Here is a 22,494-nt window from a genome sequence, read left to right on the forward strand (position 1 = left end):
TCAGCTTTTTATGGTAATTCCATCCAGATAACATCATGCAGTAAGAACTGAAATTCCCAATACTCATATATTGATTCTAAAATTGTTCTTTCCATTTTCTTGCACTTTTTATTTACTTTTAGTGTTCTTTTCCTTTTATTGCATAATGGTGAGCTCTCAGCTTAACCCTACTTCAGATGCACACACTTTTTGGGAATGTGATTTATCAAAATCTTGAGCCTGAAAATGCTTCATTGCTTTTAACATTCATGAAACGATAAAGCACGTACAAGTTCATTTTTTTTCCTGTTTATTGCTGGATGTTCATGTTTTAACACTGGGACTAAGCAGATGTGGATAAAAAATTAAATACCTGTCCTGTCTGAAGATGATCTTATCAGTATTTGAGAACAGCTGTGTGTTAAGGAGTGGGTATAGCTGTGATTAGAGTTTCTATTTTAAGCCAGAGCTGAGCATTCTGTTTTGAAAATTTGCTCATGGTGGCAGTGCTTTTCTTCCAAATGAACATCTAAAATGAAATTCCGTTCCTAGAACTCTGCATGGGCTGGGTTTTCTGGGCCCAGTCCCAGTCTGAATTTAGCAAGCAAAGCAAATTATTCTTGAACCTCAAAATCTTTAAAGTTTTGCTGATATCAAGGGACACAGTCCTATTAAATGGTGTAGATAGGGCTAGCTTCAATCACCGGTATTTCTTGAATGCTCACTCTGTGCAGAGCACTGTCCCAAGCACTTAGGAGTATAATACAACAGATTTAGAAGACGCATTCCCTACTCACAATTAGTTTACAGTCTAGAGGGGGAGCCAGCCATTAATATAAATAAATTATAATAAATAATTTATAGATATGTGCCTATGTGCTGTGGGGTTGACGGTGGGTTGAATATCAAAGGTCACAGAGCCAAATGTGTAGAAGGGAGAAAAGGAGCCAGGGAAAAGAAGTCTTAATTGGGAAAGTCTCTTGGAGGATATGTGACCTTAATAACGCTGCCCGCTTCCAGCGGTATCTGCTACTGTAAGTACCAACACTTACTTGAGAAACATAAAGCCTGAGCAAAGTACATTTGGAAATCTAAGGTGGCTAGTCAACCAATGCCATTATTGGGTCAGAGTCAGAACCGTAGTGGCCAGTTTTATGGCCATCTTTTCCTTTAAAACTTTTAAAAGTCACTGTCGCCCCTAGTTGTTTAATTTCTAGGTGAGTTGCTCATTGTGGAGCAGAGAGCAAAGATTGTGTAGATAGCTTGGCCTCCCTGAAGGCTTTTTTTGGTTTTTATGATATTTAAGTGCCAACTATGTGCCAGGCACTGTTCTAAGCACTAGGGTAGATACAAGCAAACCAAGTTGGATCTAGTCCATGTCCCACATGGGACTCACAAGCTTAATTCCCATTTTATGGATGAATAGCAGGCACGGAAAAGTGAAGTGACTTGCCCAAAGCAGACAAGGGGTGGAGCCAGGATTAGATCACAGTTCCTTTTGACTCCCAGGCCTGTGCTTTATCCACTAGGCCACACTGCTTCTCAGTTTGGACTATGTAATGGCTCGGCAAGCAGCCGTTTCTGAATCCCAGATCTAGACTCTTATCACTGGACTGGCCTTCTCAGGAGGTAGTCATTTCTCCAGTCTGAGGGTCAGATTCTCCCTCAGTTTTTCCTCCTGTGTCATGGATCTATGGAAAAAGTGAATTTAGAGAGCACTGCAGTTCTGCTTTGAATTGTGCTTCGTTATTAATGATCCTGTAGCCTAGGTCCTCCCTAACTCAGATGCTTCTTTATTATTTACTAGTCTCTCTCACCTCACTCCGGGAGTTCAGAATTGTATCTTGTACTTATTAAAATGGGGGAGCTATGGTTAACTTAAGCATTAAACCTATGGCATGGAATTCATGAGTGGCTTCACTCTGTGGGAAAGGATTGACGTTTGGAAGACAAATAGGAAGTTAGTTGTTTCTGGTGCACTGCATTTGCCAAGTACTAATTAAAAGCATTTTGCCAGTATTTTATGTAGCTAGGGATCTCATTGTGGATAGGGAACGTGTCTAACAACTCTGTTTATAGTGTTGCTCTCCCAAGTGTTTAGTACAGTGCTCTGCACGCACTGCTCAATAAATGTGATTGATTGACTTCTAGACTAAACTCGTGGGCAGGGAGTGTGATTACCAACTTGGTTGCATTGAATTCTCCCAAGTGCTTAGTACAGGAGGACAGTAGGAAGTATAGTACAGTAGGAGAAGTAACATGGTGTAGTGGCTAGAGCACGGGCCTGGGAATCAGAAGGTCATGGGTTCTAATCCCGGCTCTGCCACTTGTCTGCTGTGTGACCTTGGACAAGTCACTTAACTTCTCTGTGCCTCAGTTACCTCATCTGCAAAAATGGGGATTGAGATTGTTAGCCCCAAATCCAACCTGATTTGCTTGTATCCATCCTAGCGCTTAATACAGTGCCTAGCACATAGTAAGCACCTAACAAATACCATAATTATTATTATTGTTATTACAGTGCTCTGTACATATTAAGCCCATAATAAATACCAGTGAATGATTGACTTGGCAGGTCTGAAGTTGCTGACACTTTTTATTTGCTGTTACTGGCAGATCGTTATGTGGCAAATCAGCAATCTCTCCCACATCTTACAGGTAAAGAAAATGAGACTCAGAGTGGCTCTGTTGTTTTCCCGGGGACTGGAGTAAACTAGTCCAAAGATGGAATTTAACTCAGCTTTCCCACCTGCCAGTATAAAAGCTACGCTGTTTCGGTCTTAGCAGAATTTGGGTGGTGCTTAAATGCCTTTGTTTTTGCTCAGGAAGTTGGCATTCTCTTCATGAGCCTAGAGATCTCACATAGAGTTCCCTGTTAATGGAAATATCCACCCTCTACCATTTTGACCTCTTAAGTGTTTTCCCCCTGGTGAAATATTTTTCTTGATTTGTAAAGCTGAACTGGCCTAAAATAATTGCAGCTTATCCACACACTATAAATTGAGGCTCTGGCTTAGATTATTTTTCCCTTAGTGGAGAGTTCTTACTTTGAGCCAATTTTACCACATCCTCTGTTGTGAGGCTGCAGCTATTATAAGCCAGAAAGAATGCACAGTGGGTCTGCTACTTCTCTAAAACTACAAGTCTTTGATTCTTTATTTTTGAACTTCTAAAACTCGAGTTCCTATTTGCTCTTTTGGTTAATAATAATAATAATGTTGGTATTTGTTAAGCGCTTACTATGTGCCGAGCACTGTTCTAAGCGCTGGGGTAGACATAGGGGAATCAGGTTGTCCCACGTGGGGCTCACAGTCTTAATCCCCATTTTACAGATGAGGGAACTGAGGCCCAGAGAAGTTAAGTGACTTGCCCACAGTCACACAGCCGACAAGTGGCAGAGCTGGGATTCGAACTCATGAGCCCTGACTCCAAAGCCCGTGCTCTTTCCACTGAGCCACGCTGCTTCTCCTCAGCTGGTTCTGTATGAGCTGTTCTGTTCTTGTTAGACATGTGGTCCATTCAGGCCCATATTCTGGCCCCAGTAGTGGCAACTTAGTACAGTGCTCTGCGCTCAATAAATACAATTGAATGAATAAAATGATGCTTGAAAGACACAGTGCAATCGCTAACCTCTGTGACATCCATCTACGTGGTCGAAGATGAATCTTTCCAATCCCTCCAACTTTTTTTCCTAATAAACTCCTGAACAAGCATTTCTTGGAAATTGTAGCTTTAATTAAAATCATAACAGCTGTGTATGTGTATATGTGTGCACCCATGCACACCCCTGGTTTCCTTATGGAAGAAAGAGTAATCTGGACCAACCAAACTACTAAAACCAATGAAATCCCATCTGTACATTTAGGACTGCTAATTACATTTCAGAGTTGAGGTCTCTGATAAAGTAGAGGGGAACTGGAGAGATTTCAGGGCCCTACATGACTTTCTCCCTACTGGTTTAAGGGAGTTCTGAATAGTAATCCTGTTCTTCTGAAAGAAAGGGGTGAATACTGCCTGTTGGGCGAGTCTATCAATCAATGATATTTATTGAGTGTTTACTATCTGCAGAGCACTGTACTAATTGCCTGGGAGAGTACAGTACAACAGAATTAGCAGACCTGTTCCCTGCCCATATTGACCTTTACAGTCTAGTGGTATTAGAGTCAAGGCGCCAAGTCTCTATTAAAAAAAAAAAATGTTTCCTGTTAACTCATGACTCAGTTTCAAGCAGACGTTGTTGAGTCTTTTTTTCCAGGGAAAGTAAATAATTCAGCATTTATATATGAATGTGTAAATAAGTACTGTTGGGATGACAGGACTAGGGTGCTGCAAATGAATAAGGGAAGGCTTCCTGGAGGAGTTGGGATTTTAGAAAGGCTTTGAAAATTGGGAGCTCTATGGACTGGTTGATTTGGGATAGCGGGTGGAAGGAGGGATTTGTGGAGAGGGGTCCCTGCTATAATAAAGCTCTCTTTATAGCTTCTCATTTCTTCCATTCCTCCTTATTTGCCCCCGCCTCCACCAAACACACACACCCACAACTCTTAACAGGTATTCCAATCTTTAACTCCCTCCCTAAATGTGGGTGTCTTGCAAGGATCTTTTCTGGATCTCTTATTCTCTTTTCTCTTCACTTATGCTCTTGGGGAGCAATCCATTCGCATAACTTCAGGTACAGTTCCACCCAGGCATAATAATGTTGGTATTTGTTAAGCGCTTACTATGTGCAGAGCACTGTTCTAAGCTCTGGGGGAGATACAAGGTCATCAGGTTGTCCCACATGAGGCTCACAGTCTTCATCCCCATTTTACAGATGAGGTAACTGAGGCACAGAGAAGTTAAGTGACTTGCCCACAGTCACACAGCTGACAAATGGCAGAGCCGGGAGTCGAACCCTTGACCTCTGACTCCCAAGCCTGGGCTCTTTCCAGTGAGCCATGCTGCTTCTCTGTAAACTGTAAGCTTGTTATGGGCAGGGAATGTGTCTATTTACTGTTATACTGTACTCTTCCAAATGGTTAGTACAGCGCTTTGCACTCAATAAATACGATTGAATAAATGAAGAGTAAAGGGGGTGGAAGCCAGATTAGAGAATTATTTATTGTTTAGGAATGTAGGAGGAAAATATTTATGGGTGAGACAATGGAATAGATTATAGAAATACTAAAACAGATTGTATTATTTTAGAAAATAAATATGTAAGTCAGAGAAATAGTGTGGCCTAATGGAAAGAGTCAGATCTGGGAGTCTGGGGACCTAGATTCTAAGTAACCTTGGGCAAGCACGCCAACTAACTTCTCCGGGCCTCAGTTTCATCATCAGTAAAATGGAGCTAAATACCTGATCTCCCTCCTCCTTAGACTTTGAATCCTATGGAGGACGGGGACTATGTCCAACCTGATTATCTTATATCTACCCCAGTTCTTAGTACAGTGCTTTGCACAGAGTAGGTGCCTAACAACTATCAATCAGTCGTATTTATTGAGAGCTCACTGTGTGCAGACCACTATCCTAAGTGCTCGGGATAGTACAATATAAATAATTGGTAGACATGTTCCCCGCCCACAGGTCTAGATGGGAAGAGAGATGATAAAATAAATTTTGGATCTGTATGTAAGGGCTGTGGGGTGAATAAAGGGTACAGATCCAGTGCAAGGATGATGCAGAAGGGAGAGGGAGTAAGAAATGAGGGTTTAGTTGGGGAAAGCCTCTTGGAGATGTGATTTGAATATAATTATTAGAGGAGGAACCACCAGTTTGAGCAAATCTGAGATAGAGTAAGCTATGATTATTGTTGTTATTAATAGTAATAATTATAATAGTGGTATTTGTCGGGCACTGACAAAACGCTGGAGTAGATAACAAGAAAATTGGGTTGACTACAGTGTCTGTCCCATATGGAGCTCATAGTCTTAATCCCCATTTTACAGATGAGGTAATTGAGGCATAGAGAAGTTAATGACTTGCTCAAGGTCACATAGCTGACAAGTGGCAGAGCTGGGTTTAGAACTCGGGTCTTTCCGTCTTCCAAGCCTGTGCTCTATCCATTAGGCATGCTGCATCTCAGAAATGGCTGAATTTAATATTGGATTACTGATGGAACCTGTAAGGGTTATTTTTCTACTGTTTTTGTTTTTAATTTTCAAACTCTGTTTTGTCATCCTTGTCTTTTAGGTCGGTGGTACAAAGGCAGGGGTGGTACGGTTTCTGGGAGAGACAGACTTCGCCAAAGGGGAATGGTGCGGTGTTGAGCTTGATGAACCCCTGGGAAAGAACGATGGAGCTGTTGCTGGGACAAGGTTTGTTCAGAGTAATACTTGGAGTTTATGTAGCGCTTTTATTCATTTTTGTCCCAACAACACCCCTGGGGAAAGGCAGTTATTATTATCCCCATTATGCAGTTGGGAAAACTGATGCATGAAGAGGTCAGGTGATTTGTCCAAAGTCACACAGCCAAAGTGACAGAGCTAGGCCTGGAAGCCGGGTCCTCCTAATCGCAGCCCCATACTCTTTCCACTGAACTGAGCTGCCTTTTACTTTTGAGATGTCCTTTTCAGAGTACCTCTGAAGCAACTTTTCAAGGTTTACAGATTAATTGAAATATACCAGAACTTTCTCTCTTCTCCCAAGATCCATTCATCAAGTTGATTTTTTTTCTTCTTGCCTGTTCCCACTTGCTCAGGATGCATCCTTTAGCCTCAACCACATGTAATGTTCATACTGCTTAAATTGATGAAACTCTAGGCAGCTTCTCAAGGTGTAGAATGCTGTAGCAACCCTCCATTAGAGCTAAAGCAATATAGAAGAGTTTATGGGGCACAGGGGGAAAGAGAACTACTTTTTACAAGTATAAACGTCTAATTTGCTCCAAACTAAGTGGTGAGAATATTGTAAGATGGATAGAGAATATTGAGACGTCATTTAGACCTCCAGTGGATTGGTTCGGTTTGGTCAGTAGAGCACAGACCTTGCGGTGATATTCGCGGGCCCTTGGCCAAGTCATTTTCCCTCTCAGTGCCACAGTCTCCTTTGAAGTGAAAATCTTCAACTCCCCTCTCACCTCCCCCATCTCCTTGAGATGCACTGACTTTGGAAGCATCAGAACAAATGTCTCGAAAACCGGTTAGATTCAGTATCGTTTTTAGTAATTAGTCTTTTTATTCCCTAAAGGTATTTTCAGTGTCAACCCAAGTATGGCTTGTTCGCCCCCGTCCACAAAGTGACCAAGATCGGCTTTCCCTCCACCACCCCGGCCAAAGCCAAGACCGCCGTGAGGAAGGTGATGGCGACACCGGCCAGCCTGAAGCGCAGCCCTTCGGCCTCATCTCTCAGCTCCCTGAGCTCGGTGGCCTCATCCGTAAGCAGCAAGCCCAGTCGTACAGGACTAGTAAGCTCCCTTTTCCTATTGCATGCTTTGTATTTCCTGAGCAAGTGAGCGTGCTGCATGGCTTGTAGTTTGCTGCAGTAAACTTCACTAGCATCCTCTGTAGACAAGTTCAGCAAACTGTGCTTAATCTGTGCTTTGGGCTTTCCCTCTCCCCTATGTTTTTTTCTCACACCAAAAAGCATGCAAGGTGGAATTTGTAGCTTACCCTGAAACCTGTTATAAGTCAGTTTAAAGTATCGTTATGGTAAGAATGCCAACATCCTATTCAAATAAAAAGAGGGCTGTTTAGGGGCCCTCAAAAATCCTTTAGGGCTCTCCCAGTTCTCTCTGGGTCCCCAGGAGTGAAAGTGCTTTCTCTCTAAAGGTTGAAAGTGAATGTGAATCTTCATGATTTTTGACCTCAGTAAAATATGGAAATCAGAGGAATGTTTTTTTCCAGCCTAGCGGTCTCTTCCTTTTTGATAGTTTTACTGTACTAATTTAAGAAGCAAGGTGTGTTGAAATTATAATGGCATCAAAGTTCTAATGTAAATCAGTAAAAAGTAAAGGGCCCAACAAGGGGACCTATTTTTCTTGGAGAGGGAAGGGAAATATTTCAAGCATTTTTTATATAGGGATAATGGGAAAACCTGAGGAAATAAAAGTAGAAATATCAAAGTGAATATAGAGTAGGTTGCATCTGGTCTACCTGAAGTGCAGGTACACTAATGGGAAGTGCAGTCTGGTTTTTTTATTATTATTAACTTTGACCCTGGCCTCTACCCTTAAAATTGGACCTAAAATTGAGTCTGAATGTCTTGTCTGACTGAAAAAGAAGTCAGTAGGTAGGTGAATAGTTTATATTCTTTGAGATGCTTTTATCTTCTCTTCAGTGTGTTAGTGGATGAAAGGTTTGGATTTAGGATGCTAATCTTAGCAAACAAGCATTGGCCATAGTCCTTTATTTCCTTACAACTTAAACACTTCGTACAGCAGGATAAACATTTTTGTTCACCTTATACCTTGGCTTAGGAAAGGTAGAGGCCATGGAGTTTCCACTTGTGTTGCTGCTGGTGATTTAGCTCCTTAAGAAATCAAATAGCTTTTCTCTCCGCCCTTCTCAGGCCAGTATTTCTTTCCACTGGGTCCAAGACCTAAAGGGAAACGAAACTTGTAAACGTTTTTATTTGCACCTGGAAGTAACTTCTACAGTTCTTACTGAAGAATTCAAGCCAACTCCAGAAAACCAGTGATGTGACTTCCCCTGCTTTGAGCAAAGCTCTACTGAAGAAACTCAATTAATTTTGCATTTTATCCAGCTTAGAAAAAGTCACTTGGAATTTCATAGGGAGGTTGATCTTCTGAAATCTGCCCAGTCGCTTTCTCTCTCTCTCTCTCTCTCTCTCTCCTTCCCCCCACACCCTCCCTCACACGATTTTCCACTTTTACTCCTCAACATGTTCATTTTTCTTAACCTCCACAATTCCTACTTTTTTCCCAGCAATAACCTAAACCACATAGCAAGTAGTGGAGTCATTGGTGAAGTAAAGCTGACAGATGGAGAAGTGAGCACTTGTCCAGTCTAAAGAGAGCAAGTCTGATAAATACTTCTCTCTGTGTTCCTCAGAAGATTTTTGAGGCGGGCACTTTTTTTTCTGAAGAATGGTATTGGGGTTGATGTAGTACATGGTAAGCACAAAGGGCTTCAAAAATGTTAGCCTGAGATGACTGTACTTTGGGGACTCGTGAGGAATTTTATTCAAAGTGAATAATAGAAACCAACATTTCTCTTTTCTTGTAGCTCAGGTCATCTTATCTAGTGTCTTAAATCATTTTAGAGGTGCTCAAGTTGTTCAGGAAGGAATCGTGTACCCCTTAGTGAAATTTCAAAGGGTGATGGTCATATGGATAAAAGAAGAACAATGTTTTCTTTCTCACTGGAGGCACAAGAAACCCAGCTGTGCGAACATAATGGACAACCAAGTGTGGAGACTTACATTTTGAAAGCAGAAATGATGTCTTTGCCTGTTCATTCTTATTCTGGTAAAATTCTCTGAAGATTCCTGAGATTCTGATTGAGATTCAGAAACAAAATGAAACAAATTGAATTTGTGTCTCCGTAATTATGAATCCTCATTAATCTTCTGAAGAAGGATCTGTGACTCCCAGAGCTGCTTGTTCCTTGTGATCACCAGGAGGTTGGAAGCCCAAGATGGTGAATCTGAGAAGAGTATAGAAGCCACATCCAAATTCCCAATGCACAAGGATTTATATAGTCTCAGTAGGAACTTGGAAAAAAGGATCCCCGCTCCCCCCCCTCCAAAAAAGGTGACTCTAGCAAGACCGTCTCAGAGGGATTCTTCTGAGCTTCTTCTCTCTTATAAGTTGCAGCAAGGGCCCGTTTGTTCTATGCCATTCGTTCTGCTCTTTGTGGACTGGTGTCATCATAGTGTGGCTGCTACCCAGGTGTGTTGGCTCTGCTTCTAGGATAGCTCACACATTGTGAAATTAACAGGCACAAGCTGCATGCTTTCCTTCTTCTTTGATTAAAAAACATTTTCTGTATTCGATTTCCCAGCATGTCAAGAACAGGAGGCGCTTCTGCTTGGCTGTGTATAAACCATTTTCTCTCTGCCGTGGTAATGGAGTTTCCTTTCACTTCTTTAACTTTACTTTTCAGTTGACCGAAACATCTTCACGCTACGCCAGGAAGATCTCCGGCACCACCGCCCTCCAGGAGGCTCTGAAGGAGAAGCAGCAGCACATCGAGCAGCTGCTCGCAGAGCGGGACCTGGAGAGGGCGGAGGTGGCAAAAGCCACAAGCCATGTGGGGGAAATAGAACAGGAACTAGCCCTGGCCCGGGATGGACATGATCAGGTGAAGTCCTATTACTGAGGCTTCTGGGCAGAGGCGATGATCCTTAGGTTGAGCAAGGTGAAGAAAGGTATACCTCATGCCAACAGTGAGGAAACTAGGTGTGAGTAGAGGATGTGTGTCAAATTTGTGGTTGTGTTGATTCAGAAGCTCTAGTCCTTAGTGTAGGTTCCTGTCAGAGTTGAAAACTTGCTTTTTCGGGTCCCACGTTGGCCTTCTGGCATTGTATATTCACTTCGCAGAAGTACCATGTTATTTGTGTATGTGTGTGTGTGTGTGTGTGTGTGTGTGTGTATGTTATGTGTATTTCAGCTGGGAAGAGAGAATACCACCTAGCCATCGTATTTCCATGGACAGAAGAGACTCAACTCTCCAAAGGATATAATTCTGCAGACCCTCTTTTCAGAAGTGTTGGGAGGGATAACTTATTAATGATCACAAAATTCCAAAATATTACTACTTACCAGAGCCCTATGGAAAGATGTGGCAGTGTCTGTGGTTGTGCCATGAACAGACTGCTTATTAACATCTTTGCTTTTGCCAGCATGCCTTGGAAATGGAAGCAAAGATGGACCAGTTGCGTGCTATGGTGGAAGCTGCTGACCGGGAAAAGGTGGAGCTTCTCAATCAACTGGAGGAGGAGAAAAGGTAGTCCTGAAAGGCTTTTTTCAGCCCACAGGTGGCTTATCTCTGGGTTTTAAAATAAGATTTGGCATCCTGTGGTTTATTTGACTAAGAATAGCCGCAAGTAATGAATGAATCATTACAACTTGAACAGACAAAAATGCCTACCTCAAGTCCATGCTAGGGCCTCATTTGGAAGAGAAGCTGGACTGTGAGAGTTCTAACAAAAGGGTTAGGGTGAAGGGTTCCTTTCGAGTCTTATTGGGAGAACTCAGAGCATGTGCTTCAAAAAAAAAACAAAGGGAGTTGGATTTCACTCTGTGGTAATAGCCTCACTGATTTACAGCAGTGTCTCCCAAGGAGCTGTAGAATCTACCTGTGAACCAAGTCTGATGTCAGTGACTCACTCAATCACTATTTCTCTCGGAAGGACCCTATTAACCACATTTTTATGTATCTTTGGGGGTGTTTTCCCTTGGAGCTAGGGGATGTTGCCAGACAAAACAAAAGAGCTATTTTTGCAGTGTGATCAAAGATAGTTTGGGGGTTTGCCCAGTTACCCTTCTAAACTCAAGGAGAGTGACCTAAGTCATCATCATCATCATTAAAGTACATTATTAAATACTACAGGGTATATTTCACTGTTTTAAGTGTCAGAATTATCTTGGCTTTCAAGTGACAAATCTGTTGGCAAAACAGAAGAAGGTTTCCTTGGGAAGCATGTCCTCTTGTTATACAAGGCTTTTTCTAGAAATAGAGGATGGTTTGAGCCTCTGTAAAGGGAGAAAAACATTCATAGTGAAACCTTTTGAGCATTTATTTTGTTTCAGAATCTCAATTCCCGTCCAGCTTTCCCTAAAACCCTCCCCTGAAGCCGTGTATGGCATTTCACACAGTGTCATCTTCTTCCTGTGATTGCTTTTTGGGGTATTTTTTCGAAAGTCCCATGTGTAGTCTTTGGCGGTGAGCAGGTGCGCCCAAAAAGGTACCTCTGCATGCCAGGCCATCTAGTGCCGTTTATTCACAGCTCTCAGCAGGACTTGGGGACTCATTCTGCAAGTTGCTGAACAACAAGAGAGCTTTCCAACAATGAGCTCTTTAGTAAGTTTGGGAGCATTTTACTGCTTGAAGATTGTCCCCATCCCCACTCGATAATATTTTTTCTTGCCTTTGTTCCAGAAGATGGTAGGTTAGAATTTTTTTATCTGTATGTCCTTTAGATGGGTTTAGTTTCACTTTTTTTCTTTCCTTCTCCCTTTTCCCTCTGGAAAAGGATCCTACAAGTTTCTAGTCTCTCTCATTTCAGAAAGATTCGCCATAGTCAGTTCTTCTGTTTCCTTATGCTTGGTTTCCCAGGTTTGCAGCTGAGGCCTATTGGGTCCCACCGTGGTACATTGGGAGCTAAAACTGAGGATTCTTTTAGCCCTCTTATTGCTAACCCCAAATTGCTGGTGTATGTAGATTGGGGGATAGGAATAAATCCTTCACACATTTCCCATCTATATGTTCAATGAATCCCAGAAACTAGAGGCGGTCATTTTGAGTTTGGGTTCATCTGAATGACAAAGCAGAACTGTCCCTTGAAATCCAGAAGCACTTTTTTCAACTGTGTTCTAGATCTAACTGGAGCTTACGCAATGTTAGGCCAGACCATATAGCCCAGTATGTTGTCACTGGCAATGGTGCTAAAGAGTACTTGGAGGAACAGTGTGATATTGCCTTCGTAGTCATCCAGTGAAATGCTCAGAAGTTGGCCTTTCTAGCATCCATAATTTTTTCTCTAATAATCCATCATGCATCTCATTCACCAATTTATCCAATCCCTTCTTAAACCTTTTGATAGTGCTGCTGCACAACTTCCTGCTGTAATGAGCGCTTACTGCTATGGAAAAGACTTTTTTTCTTGGTTAGTTTTGAACTTCGAAGTGCTAGTGGTGCTGCCTAATTTCTGGTGGTGTGGGATTTGAGGAACTCCAATCTGGGTCAGCCCATCCATATCCTTTATGAATGTGTAAACACCAAGTCATGTCCCCCTTTAGTCTTTTTGGTCTCCCTTCTCTGTGCCTTCTCAGCTCTCATGTCCTTCCTAAATTGAGGCAACCAGAACTACATGCAGTACTACACAAGGTGACCAGAGCTGTGTACAATTCTTCAGGTGGGGACTTACTATATAATGGCAGAGCTGTGTATTTTTTTTCGTTTCCTATACCTTTCCTGTTGATGTGCATTATTTTATGGTCTTTTTGACTGTTGCCATACAGTGGACCAATGTTTGAGAGAGCATTCGATAATTACGCCAAGATTATTCTTGTTTAGAAACCAATAGCCCAGATTCTGTCATCGTATAGTTATAATGTGGATTGCTTTTCCCTCGGTGTACTACTTTACACCTATTATGGAAATCCTCCTGCTATTTTTCTTTCATTCAGCCCACTTTTCATTCATTCAATCATTCATTCATTCAATCATATTTATTGAGCACTTCCTGTGGGCACTGTACTAAGCATTTGGGATAGCACAGTATAACAATAAACAGCCACATTCCCTGCCCACAACGAGCTCCCATTCTACAGGGGGAAACAGACATTAATTTAAATAAATGCCAGATATGTACATAAGTGTCTTGGGGCTGGGAGGGTGGATGAATAAAGGGAGCAAGTCAAGGTGATTCAGAAGGGAGTGGGAGAAGAGGAAAGGAGGCCTTAGTCACAGAAGGCTTCTTGGAGGGGATGTGCCTTCGATAAGACTTTGAAGTAGGGAGGAGTAATTGTTGGATATGAGGAGGTAGGGCATTGCGGGATGTGAGCGAGAGGTCGGTGGTTAGACAAGATTGAGGTACAGTGAGAAGGTTAGTATTAGAGGAGTGAAGTGTGTAGGCTGGGTTTTAGTAGGAGAGTGGTGAGGTAGGAGGGGATAAGGTGACTGAGTGCTTTAACTGCTTTTGAGACCTTCCTGCAGTTTATCCCCATCTGAAAGAGCTCAGTATTAAATAAAACTGCCCGGTGCACTGATCTCTGGGGAGTCCACTCTTCTTTTTCCAGAAAGTTGGCTATTTATTAAGTTTATACAGAATATTTTAACCAAACAATGATTAGTTTTTAAAAAACATTTGCTGTGCAACCTTGATGATTCAGAAAAATCTGAGAATACTATTTCTTTTCTAGCTTCATGTTTATGGATTCCCTCAGGTTACAGACACGATATCCCCTGGGGAAACCATATTATTTTATCTGCAACGGGCTGTATTGCTTTAAGTGCTCATGGATGCTAAATTGAATTAGCACTCTATCAGATTGCTAGTTATGTAGGAGAGACTCTCTGGTCTCCAATTCCGAGGCTCATCTCTGGAAATCATATTACTGGTAGAAGTTATTTTAGTGGCCTGTAAGTGCTCTAGGATAGTAGTCATTCCTAATGATAGGTTATACACTTGTAGTTACCCAAACTTCCCTTCTGAGTTCCTGTGGAAGTCTCAGATGAATGCTGTTCAGCCCCTGTGATTTTATAACATTTATGTTTTCAATTTGTTTTAAAGCCTCCTGTGTGGTTATGACAATTTGATCCAGTTCCTTGATATATCTGTTACGAGAAAGCAGTTTGAGTTTAGGACCCTTACTGATGATGAGGGGCATAAAGGGCAAAAAAGGGAACATTTAAGTTTTTCTATTAATTTCTCCAGAGATATTGGTGAGGTTTCACTTAATTCACTTAATTTAGATAGAGTTTGTTCAGCTATTAGGATGAGGCTCTTAGGGACATTGGCAGAAGGGTGTGAAAACACACTGAGGGAATTCCTTCCCTTCCCATTTATTTCAGAGATTTTTAAAAGGGTTAGTTCTGAATGTGGGGGATGACAGCTGTGAGCAGTCTTAATCTCTTTTTAAACTGCCTTGATTTTCATCCCACAGGAAGGTTGAGGACCTTCAGTTTCGTGTGGAGGAGGAATCGATTACCAAAGGCGATCTCGAGGTAAAATCAGACCAGCTTCCTAAAGCTCCTGAGGGTAATAAAATAGAGAAGCCCAGAACCCTAGACAAGAGAACAGTGCAGTGCCTGAAGTTTGGCCAGAACGAAATGAGGGGTTTGCAGGAACATAACACCCACAAGGTGATCCTTGAAAGCAAGAATTCAATCCTACCTTCTTTCTGCATGTGGACGGACCTCCCTTCCCCGCCAACGGGAGGCATGGCAGGGCCACCGGCACGCCTTTCCCCGAGCTGGGCTACTGGGCATGGCTTGAGTCCCTGGTGGCTGAGGCAATAGAATATCAACGTCCCCATGGCAGTGGCAGCGTCTGTTCTCTTAGCTGTGGCAGAGGAAAATCTTTTGCTGTTTCTCTTTTTGATTCTTCAAAATGCAAAACCCAGAAATCGGCCTTAATCGAATTATAAATCTGTGCATGCTATAGGTATGATTTGTTTACAGTGGTTTTTCTCCGACAGTTATAATCCTTTAAAGTGAATTCTAAAAGTATTGCTTTCTCTGTTTTTAAGCCAAATTAATTTGAACATCTGAAAGAAGCTCACTGTTAGTACTTGATTTTCTTTTTGAGTTTTACATCTTTTCCAGTGTTTTAAAAAATATATAGTGAAATATAAATCTAAATGCAGTATTCTGTTCTACTTTCTTGAGATTTCTTCAGTTCATCTTCTTGGCATACATAAAGATAGTGGTCCTGACACATGAATTTCTTTACCCCTTCAGAGCATCACTTAACATACAATTTCTGAACGAGGTATTCATAGGCCAACAATTTGTTCCTCTTGTGACCACTGGCAGATTTATGACAAATGCAAATTTTTTAAAATGCCACAAACTTCTGTTTTGTGTCAACTCTTAATGAGCAGATCTGCAAAATAGTGAGCAAATCTTGCTCTGTCCTGACCAGAATGATACATATTTGAATAATGTTTGGAAGTTGATAGATCATGATTTTGTGAAAGTTTCCATTCATATACAGTTACATTTCCTTTGACGGCAATTTTGTGTTGTCTCATCCATTTTAAAATACCCTAAAGGCTCATTCCCATCCCCTACTTCATGGAAAATAAGTAGTTTTTCAAAACTGCCCGAGGTCTAAATCTCTGCCCCTGGGTTAGGATGGTGACTCCTCATGTGTTGAGGAGTTGAAATCAGTCAAATTAGAGTTCGATTGCAACCATAAAAATGTCAAACCTTTAGTTGAAATTTTTTTTGTTTAATTTTTTTACTGATAGCGAAAGAGCCAGATTTCTGAAGATCCTGAGAATGTAAGAGGGCACTTAACTGTGTGGAGATTTATCCTCATCCCTGTTAACACAGATTGTAAAAAGATAAAATGCTTATTGATATACTCAAATACTAACTGCATAATCTGTTTTTGAAACATTGACTTTAATATTTCTGTGCATGTGGCTATTGGAGTGGTTACGTTTGTCCAAGGGAAAATGTATGTGATGACTAAGCTCTGTAAACTTCTTTGTTTGCAGAAGAGGAGAATGTTTTATTATTATTATTATTTTAAAAAAGGGCCTGAGGCATGGCCTTGATTTCTCACTGTTCAAGCAACTTTTGACAGGCCCCCAGAGGATGTGACCCTGACCCAACCTATTGTAACCAGAAATGACTTATTGAGGAAAGTAGCCAGAATTCCTGGGAAGGCTCAATGTTTCTCAGGTCTCTTTAGAGCAAATATGGGTTATTTTTAGAGTTCCTTTAGTAAATCTTTCCATGAGCTCCCAGTATTGGTCGGTGACTGCCACTGCACCGTGGAATTCTGAGTTCATTTCATGAAATCAAAATGTTTTTTCTCATTTCATTAAATACCGATAGGAAAGCATTCTCCAGAAAAGCATACATTCAAAAGTCACTGTGTTTTTCATTTTTTCTTTGATTTGTGTGTGGTGGAGTGAGACTTTCTTCAAAGCTAAGCTACTGGATGGATGTGTGATTTCTCTACTTTCCCGTCTCTCCCCTACTTTTAGCGCAACTGAATATATTTTCCCTGAACTAATAAATAACAACTACCAACAACTAGCCTGGGAAAATGCATTGCTTAGGTATCGGTATGTCTTCTCTCAAGCGTGATGTGTAGTCAGTGGAATTTCCAACTCTTGCTTCGATTTGCCTAAAGAAGTGATTCAGGTTAAAACAAAGGACTTCTTCTCTCCCCATTCACCCTCCGCCCCCTTATGAGAGCGCAAGACTCAACTTGTTTGTCTCCACTGTAAAGAATTCCTTGATGTGGAGCTACTTTACTGACCTGAGCTTTCCTCCAAAATAGGCTTCTGCTCTTTCCAGAGTCAGTATTCTGGGGATTTCCTTCCTGCCTCTTTTTGCAGCCTTCTTTTCTTCCTTTGATCCTTTTCTAGTGTCTCTTCTCTTGGGATATTCTGTGTCTTCTTTTGAAGGAAAAAAAATGAGAAGAGTAAGAGTGTGCCAAGCAAATGTTGCCTTTTCTGAGGAAAACCTCATCCTGTAGATAGAATCAAGGAGGGAGAACCACAGTAATCTAGGAATCATGAACTCTCTCCCAGAAATTCTGGGAACCTGGGTCCCAGGAGAATAGGTAGACTTTTTTTCTTTCAATTTGGGAGTAAATTTCTATGGAAAAACTCCTCCCTCTTGCCCTAGAATAATAATGTTGGTATTTGTTAAGCGCTTACTATGTGCCGAGCACTGTTCTAAGTGCTGGGGTAGACACAGGGGAATCAGGTTGTCCCACGTGGGGCTCACAGTCTTAATCCCCATTTTACAGATGAGGTAACTGAGGCACCGAGAAGTTAAGTGACTTGCCCAAAGTCACACAGCTGACAAGTGGCCGAGCTGGGATTCAAACCCATGACCTCTGACTCCAAAGCCGGTGCTCTTTCCACTGAGCCACGCTGCTTCTCTAGAAGTCAGAGAGCATTTGTAGGACTATGTTCAGACTGAGAACAGCGGCTACATGCGGTCCTGCCAGAATGTGTGATTTTCACTACATGTTTTAGGTAGAACACAACAGTTGAATTTGGGTAATTTGGGGCAACCCAAAATTACATTGTGCAGTATAGGAGAACTGGGTGTTTTTAGTTCTGGATTAAATTCATTACTTTCAAATTTTCCCCAAAGGTTTCTTTGAGTGAAATTAGGGCCAGATAATCCAATTCATGCATGTCATAGACTTCTAATCCTAGACAGACTTGAGCATCGCATTAGAAGCATAAATCATGGTTTAAAATATAACCTTGATTCTTTTGACCATTTCCTCATGTTCCTTTGAGGACCCATTAATTCTGGTGACAAGTTTTGGTTGCCAAGATCATGTCATTGGAACAAATTGAGATCTTTAGAGTCCATTATAATTTTTTATGGTATTTGTTCATCAATCAATGGTAATTATTGAATGCTAAAGGTGTGCAGAGCACTGTACTAAATTCTAGGGAGAGGCCATGCTGCTTCTCTTAGTTCCATTCCCTCAGCCCATCACTCAAATTATTCCTTTTGTGATAGCCAGAGTTTTCCCACAATGTCAGATGGCTTAAATGCTCTAAGTTCACTTAATATCTGAAAACAAGTGAACAACAGCTGCTGAGGGGACTAAAGAAAGATGAGGTCATTTGTCTACATTCAGATATCAGATATCTGATTATTCAAATTTCCTTATTCATTCAGTCGTATTTATTAAGCGCTTACTGGGTGCAGAGCACTGTACTAAGCACTTGGGAAAGTACAATACAACAATAAATAGTGACATTCCCTACCCACAACGAGCTCACAGTCCAGAGAGGGTGACAGAGACGTCAATTCAAATAAATGGGGTGAAGAGGTTGAATATTTAGGAAAGAGCAAAATACATTTCAGTCCTTTTTTCAATGTGATCTCCAGAAATATTCTATAATAATAATAATAATGTTGGTATTTGTTAACCGCTTACTATGTGCCAAGCACTGTTCTAAGTGCTGGGGCAGATACAAGGTAAATCAGATTGTCCCACGTAGGGTTCATAGTCTTCATCCCCATTTTACAGAGGAGGGAACTGAGGCACAGAGAAGTTAAGTGACTTGCCCAAGGTTACACAGCTGACAAGCGGCGGAGCAGGGATTAGAACCCATGACCACTGACTCCCAAGCCCGGCCTGTTTCCACCAAGCCACGCTGCTTCTCCATTGTGTGAAAGTCTTCTGTATTCAAATCTCTTGGAAAAAAAGCTATCTTTCAGTATCTCAGCTAAGTCAAGATGGCTTGAAAAGCTGAACACAAGAAGTGAAAACTGTTTTGCTATTTGAACCGTGCTACCATCACTCCTTTACCAGCTCTTTGAATTCACTGTTCAAGCTATTAGTTTTCTGTTTCGGGTGTCTCTTTTATGTCTTACCCCTTGGGGCAGGAGGTGGAAGACATCCCCAAGACCAACTGAAGGAATGTCTGCCTTTCTCCTATTCTGTCTTTGTCTAGACAAAGGCACAAAGGATGGCTAGGGGTGATTGTCTTATCTCTTGATTTCTTTCTCTTCTCCTTGGAAGTAAATTGGGGGACTTTGGTGTCAGCCTCTCTTAAACCCTTTGAACTGGAGGGTGCTTTTCACCTTTTGTCTGTGCCAGGACTATTAGCTGTTTGCTGAAGTCTGCCAGGTATCCCCTCTAGTTGCTACTGGTTCAATACCTCTAACTTCCGATTGCTTCCTTCTTTGGGTGATGCCTAGTGCCTCCTGTCAGCTTGCTTTCTGAACCTCTAGGTCTGCCCTTCCACTTACCCCAGGAAGAACTTAGAACAGGAAGAATTCACTCTTTCAAACCAAGAAAGTATTTCTGGAGTCATCATTCTAGTGATTATTTTATTTTTAAAAGTCCATGGGTCAGTGGCATACAAGTACATTAAAAATATTCATGGTGGGGGAGGAGGGGACACTGTAGTCTAGAGAATTATTAACTAACCCAATTTGTTCTGATAAACCACTTACCAACATAACACAAATTTGGTTGCATGCGTCTGACTCTCTCCATTCTGCCTTGCGTGTGGTGTTTTTCTTTCTCTGCTCTCTAGCCCACTCGTAATGCCCACCATCTTCTTGTCCATAACATCTTTCCTCACGGCCTCTTTGATCTGTCCCCCCTCCCGCCCTCTCCACCCCGCAACCTCTTCATTTCAGACTCATCCTCTTCCCACTTCATCTCCTTCCTGCTCATCCTTTGGCGGATGATACTGGTTGCTCAGCCTGCATGCCGCGCTTTCCTCTTGTGCTGGCATGTGATGGTGGCACTGTTGTGTTTTCTTCCTCTTCCTTTTTACTAACAGACGCAGACCAAACTGGAGCATGCCCGCATTAAGGAGCTTGAACAGAGCCTGCTCTTTGAAAAGACCAAAGCTGACAAACTCCAGAGAGAGTTAGAAGACACTAGGGTAATGGTTTTCACTATTTAACAGAAAAGACCTGTGTGTGTTAAGTTGTGGACTCTCAGAGGCGACAGTTCTCTGTTCTGTGTTATCCATGTTCCAGTGGTTGACCTTTCACATTGGTTCTGACATGTGACTGCTCCCAAGCCTAGAACGACACACAGCCTTAGCCTTTTATTATGATTTCAGGTTTTTTATTTTTAACTTTCGTTTCTGGGGTTTAAACATATATTGAAATAAGCAGGTTATGCCATCCATGATAGCAATCAGACCAGTTTGCAGATGTCTTCAGGTTTTTGTTGTTGGGTTTTTAGGGGTTTTTTTTGCTGTGAAGTAAACTCTAATTTGCCACAACCAGTCAGATGTCCTCTTCTTCTCAAGTTGTAGATTTTTTATTTTATTTATTTTGTGGAGATGATTTTCCTCAGCCCTTCTGGGGATTTTTTTGAATGAGGCTCTCTTGCCTTGCCCTGCCCTGCTCTGCCGTCTTTGTCTGGTAGGAACGGAATGGGAGCATTAGTGACCTATTGATTTAACCGAAGTCATGGCTTGAATAGAGGCCTTATTTTTTTTCCTTCTCCTGGCACCAATTCCATGGATTGATGACTTTGCTCTTTGCACCATAGTCCTCCTGCCCTCAACCCTCTCTCTCTCATTCGACAGGAGGGTTAAATGAATGGCATATACTGCTAGGAACACTTCTCCTTTTCAAGGCTCTTGGTCCACTGGACCACGTAGGCAGTGGAGCCGGCGGCCCACATTTAGAAGTGGAGCTGTCTGCTTGGCAGGTATCTCTGTACCTGGAGCTTGAATGACTTTCAAGCTAAGTGTTTTTCAAGTATGAGGGAAATATTTGTTTAAAGGAATAGTGGACTTGACTTGGAAAGCCTGCATTTCTAGCAGTTGTATTCAACCTAATTGACATTGCTCCAATCAAGCCTTGAGGTGATTTTTCTTTGGAATTTAGTGTTTTTAGACTTTTCTCTGGTAAAGAAATCATATAATGATTATAAGATAATTAGATACGTGATCCGAATTACTTTTCTTCTTTCTCGTAAATTGCTTTTTTACTAAATCTTACCAGATTTTTACAAAGAAATTATTGCTGTAGCCTCAACCCCCAGTGGAAAATTGCCACATTTATTTGATTTAAAAACAAACAGAACACTTAAACTAAAATCAGGTGGTTCAGGAAAAAGCATGAGGGAAAAATGGAGTTGCCTTGCCATTGCAGTGAACCCCTCTGTGGTAAGACATTTTCACCATTGCCCTCGGGGGGGGGGTCCTTGCTCTGCCAGAAAAGAACATAGGTGAATTTGTGGTATTAAGGATAGAAAGGCTAAAATGGCATCCTCTCCAATGGGATTTGTTCTAGTGACATTATTAGAAGCCCCTCTCAGTTACGGTAAGTGTATTCTGCTAAATCCCCATCTTGGTTTTCTTAGCTGGAGAGATGAGACTGCCTCAGTGTATGATCTTACAACAACTTTACACTATTTAGAATGATGGTTTCATTGCTTTCTGCTCAGTGCTAGGTACTTCATATTTCCTTAGGTCAGTGAAATTAAGGATGCATAAGAAACCAAATTGCAACCAAATTGCCACTTCTCTGTTCTATACTGACTGGAAATTGTCCTCACCATAATTTGGGTAATTTGTTTTGGATAAGAATTTTTAAAAACATCTAAGTAGATTTATTTTTTTATTTTTATTGTATTTATTTATTTTTCTCAATATTGAAGTTTAACATAATTTGGTTTAACAACTAAGGTTCTGGTCTAATGATTTAAAGACAATAGTTCCTTTTGCTCTGTTTCCATCGGTGAAATCCATTTTCTGCAACTTGAGGATCAGTGGCACAGACTATGTAAGATTTAGAAAATGGCCAATTTTGTGTTATTTAGTCATATACCACCTGCATTTCTTGGGTGGAAAAGGAAGAAATTAACTGGCTAAAGATAAAATCCCCACTCTCCACTGCCTCTAAAAAGCAGTCAGACTTGAGAAGCAGTTAGCAAAATGATCATTTAAGCTTTCTTTCTCCTCAACAATTAATTTGGGAACTGGTGGTCCTAAAGTTTTTTTGGGGGAAGAAAAAAAACCACAGATGACTTTATAGTGTGACTTGGGTTTTTTTTTTCCAAAATCCAGAAGTTTCTTATGTGTTGAGATGAATTATGTGTTCATTTCTTGGTAAATTCCAGATTATTTAATAAACAGCGTGTGTTTGCATAATTCCTACTTTCAGATAAGGACTAGAATACAAAGAGTAGCCGTGTGTATATATAAGTGCTAAA

General features: G+C 41.3%; 1 protein-coding gene across 10 annotated transcripts in view; it reads left to right on the top strand.

Moving 5' to 3' along the window:
- CLIP1 (CAP-Gly domain containing linker protein 1) overlaps positions 1 to 22,494 on the top strand; it is a 107,131-nt gene that overhangs the window by 36,596 nt on the left and 48,041 nt on the right. For 5 of the 10 annotated variants that reach the window (XM_029058589.2, XM_029058590.2, XM_029058595.2 and 2 more), the window contains exons 4-10: positions 6,154 to 6,278; positions 7,150 to 7,366; positions 10,026 to 10,223; positions 10,765 to 10,868; positions 14,753 to 14,813; positions 16,061 to 16,093; positions 20,099 to 20,203. In XM_029058589.2, coding sequence (XP_028914422.1) covers positions 6,154 to 6,278; positions 7,150 to 7,366; positions 10,026 to 10,223; positions 10,765 to 10,868; positions 14,753 to 14,813; positions 16,061 to 16,093; positions 20,099 to 20,203 — 843 coding nt within the window. The remainder of the gene's footprint in view (positions 1 to 6,153; positions 6,279 to 7,149; positions 7,367 to 10,025; positions 10,224 to 10,764; positions 10,869 to 14,752; positions 14,814 to 16,060; positions 16,094 to 20,098; positions 20,204 to 22,494) is intronic. The other 5 variants (XM_029058594.2, XM_039910431.1, XM_029058599.2 and 2 more) reach the window with 2 other exon arrangements.

The sequence above is a fragment of the Ornithorhynchus anatinus genome, chromosome 2 (genome assembly GCF_004115215.2).
Source record: "Ornithorhynchus anatinus isolate Pmale09 chromosome 2, mOrnAna1.pri.v4, whole genome shotgun sequence".
In the NCBI taxonomy this organism is placed as follows: domain Eukaryota; kingdom Metazoa; phylum Chordata; class Mammalia; order Monotremata; family Ornithorhynchidae; genus Ornithorhynchus; species Ornithorhynchus anatinus.